The sequence below is a fragment of the Scyliorhinus torazame genome, chromosome 5 (assembly GCF_047496885.1).
Source record: "Scyliorhinus torazame isolate Kashiwa2021f chromosome 5, sScyTor2.1, whole genome shotgun sequence".
Lineage (NCBI taxonomy): Eukaryota > Metazoa > Chordata > Chondrichthyes > Carcharhiniformes > Scyliorhinidae > Scyliorhinus > Scyliorhinus torazame.
The window spans coordinates 129510028-129512869 of record NC_092711.1 but is presented as its reverse complement, the minus strand read 5'-3'; the positions used below and the strand labels follow the sequence as shown (position 1 = coordinate 129512869).

At 47.1% G+C, this 2842-nt stretch overlaps 1 protein-coding gene across 1 annotated transcript; it reads left to right on the top strand.

The window, feature by feature from the left end:
- Window positions 1–294: 294 nt before the first annotated feature.
- On the top strand, window positions 295–2147 carry LOC140417910 (probable G-protein coupled receptor 139). The gene is made up of 2 exons (XM_072501343.1): window positions 295–532; window positions 1249–2147. Exons 1-2 carry the CDS (start codon window positions 349–351, stop codon window positions 2145–2147), a joined length of 1083 nt encoding a protein of 360 aa, XP_072357444.1. The 5' UTR covers window positions 295–348.
- Window positions 2148–2842: the final 695 nt, after the last annotated feature.

Genomic DNA, 2842 nt, shown 5'->3' with positions numbered 1-2842 from the left:
CCCTCAGCCACACTGAATCATCCCACCCAGACCCGATAAATGTTCCATATTATTGTGATAGAAAAAGTCTTTGACTAAAGGGGTTAACTGAACCTGTTTGTTCAGTGACTGTAATTAATGTCAGTCTCCATGGATCCTAATTGTGTCACTGGAGAGTTTCCCTCTTCTCTTAATAAGGGGCTCCTTTCAATGCGTTATCCCAGAGTGTCAGCGGCTGCATCAACTCCGACACTAACAGGGATCAGCAGCTAGAGGGAGACAGAGAGGAGCGATCAGCATCTAAGAACAATCCATTGGAATATTCCAACAGTGGATCAGAATCTGAGAACAATCGATTGGAATGTTACAATGATGGATCTGAAACTGGGAACAATCGATTGGAATGTTACAGCGAATGACAGGGGTCTATCGCAGGCACTTTTATATCTTTCTGCTTACAGTGATTGGCTGTCATTAGCATTGCGGATCTATTTTATACTTCACATTATTCAAGCAGGTTACTATCCCAGCCTGGCTATTGTTGGTGTCCCTGGTAAGTCCCCGTGTCCAGTTATTCATTGGATAAACTGCATTTAACTTCATTTCTGTTTGTACCATTTCCATTTTTGAAGATGGAAGCTGTTGTCTTCAGTTCCAGTCACAAACTCTGTTCCCTGTCCAGTCACTTCACTGCCCTCCCTGGCCAATTGTCTGATGTGGAACGAGACTGTGCGCACCATGTGCAAAATCCTGAGCGGATTTCTGACCCCATATTTTCTCCATCTCCAATCCAGTTCAATGCCACCTCCACTATATCACCCATCCCCACCTCTGCCTCAGCCCAGCTACTGAATAAACCCTCACCTGTGTCTTTGTTAAATCCAGACACAACTATTCCAGCACCATCCTGGTCACACAATTCCTGTTGCAAAGCTTCATGAACTGCAGCTAATGCAACACTGTGTGTCCCATACCCTAACTCACACTGAGTCCCATTCAGCCATTATTCCTGAGCTCACTGACCTACATCAGTCTCTGGTCAGGCAGAAACTCCATTTTATTATTCTCATTCTTGTGATTGCATCCCTCCATGACCTCACTCCTGAAATTAATCCTATTTCTCTGTCAATATCCAGAACCACAAAATGGTGGGAGGCGCGCTGTCATTCACCTCCCGCTGCCTCCAAAGCCTCAATACCTCCTCACTCAACTAGAAAGATTTCCCCCAGCCTGATGTGTAATTTCATTGTTTATTACCCTTCCTTGCAGTGAACTTAGTGACGATTGTGATCCTCTTCCGCCGAAAGTGTGGTCTCTCCAAATGTGTCACTTGTTACCTGGTGGCCATGTCATTGGCGGATCTACTGGTCATTATCCTCGACCTGATATTGAGACACATTCCAATTGTTTTTGAGGAACATTTTCTTTTCCTGTGGGTAATCCGTGTGTGTAATATCCACGCTGTCCTGCTTTATGCAGCCACTGACTGTTCTGTCTGGTTCACCGTCACTTTCACTTTTGATCGATTTGTGGCCATTTGTTGCCAGAAGCTGAAAAGTAAATATTGCAGCGAAAAAACGGCGTCTGTGATTCTGGGAACAGTGACTGTGCTGAGCTGTTTAAAGAACATTTTCTGGTATTTTATGTTATTAGGTGGGTATGTGCTCTTGAACGACCCCTGGTTTTGTGAGGTAACAGGCAGCGTTCTGTTGTCTCCAGTCTGGGCGACACTCGAGTTCGTCCATAACATTATAACTCCGTGTATCCCATTTTTCCTGATTCTGCTGCTCAATGTTTTGACCGTCAGGCACATTTTAGTGAGCAGCAGAGCCCGCAAGAGATTCCAGGCTCACAGTGATGGGGAGAGTCCCAAAGACCCAGAGATGGAGAGTCGAAGGAGATCCATCATTTTACTGTTCGTTATCTCAGCCAATTTCATCCTGTTATGGTCAGTGTTAATGTTTTATTCGATATGGAAACGGATGTTTAATTTGGGATATAAGTCTGTATTTCTAGATGGCTTTGTGATGGAATTGGCCTTCATGTTGCAGCTCCTGAGTTGCTGCACCAACACTGGAATTTATGCTGTGACCCAGACTAAGTTCAGGCAACAGTTCAAGAATATGTTGAAATTCCCCTTTACTCCAATTCTTCAGTTCATTAAATGATATGAAGAACTGAATCACTGAGGGTATCCAGAATTTTTATTTCACATTACCAGGAAGGAGGTGGATGGAAAGGGGGGCATCCCTTGACATCCTCTCCTATTGCCGTGACAACTGCCCATCAATCGACTCCCACACACGGATTGATAGCAAAATCCACCCATGGCATCTCTTCCCTTCCATTGGCCAGTCTGTCCACACACCTGGAGTATTTATTAAGCAAAGTCAGGAGCCATAGTGCTATTGACATATCCCAGGAAATGACTGATAAAGATTCTAATTGAGAAAAGAGGCTCATCTGGAGTGTCAGGTAGTCTGAGAGTTGTTGAATTTCCGATCACAGAATGACAGAATTGCTATGGTACAGAAGGAGGCCATTCGGCCCATCGTGTCTACACCGGGGGCGTGATTCTCTCAGCCCGGGGGCAGGCCAGAGAATCGCCCCGATAGGCGCCACGTTGGCCTGACGCCAGAACGTGATTCTCTGCAGAGCGGAGAATCGGAGCCTTTGGCGCGGCGTGGTCAGCGCAGTGCCGATTGGGGACCGCTCTACGCGGGATGGGCCGAGCGGCCGTAGCATAAAAACCTAAGACACGCCGGCGCCGTTCGAACCTGCTCTCAGCCGGCGTGACCTCGCCGTGGAAGGATCCGGGGGGCGGCCTGTGTGGGGGGGGGGTGAGGAGGGGCCCGACCCCGGG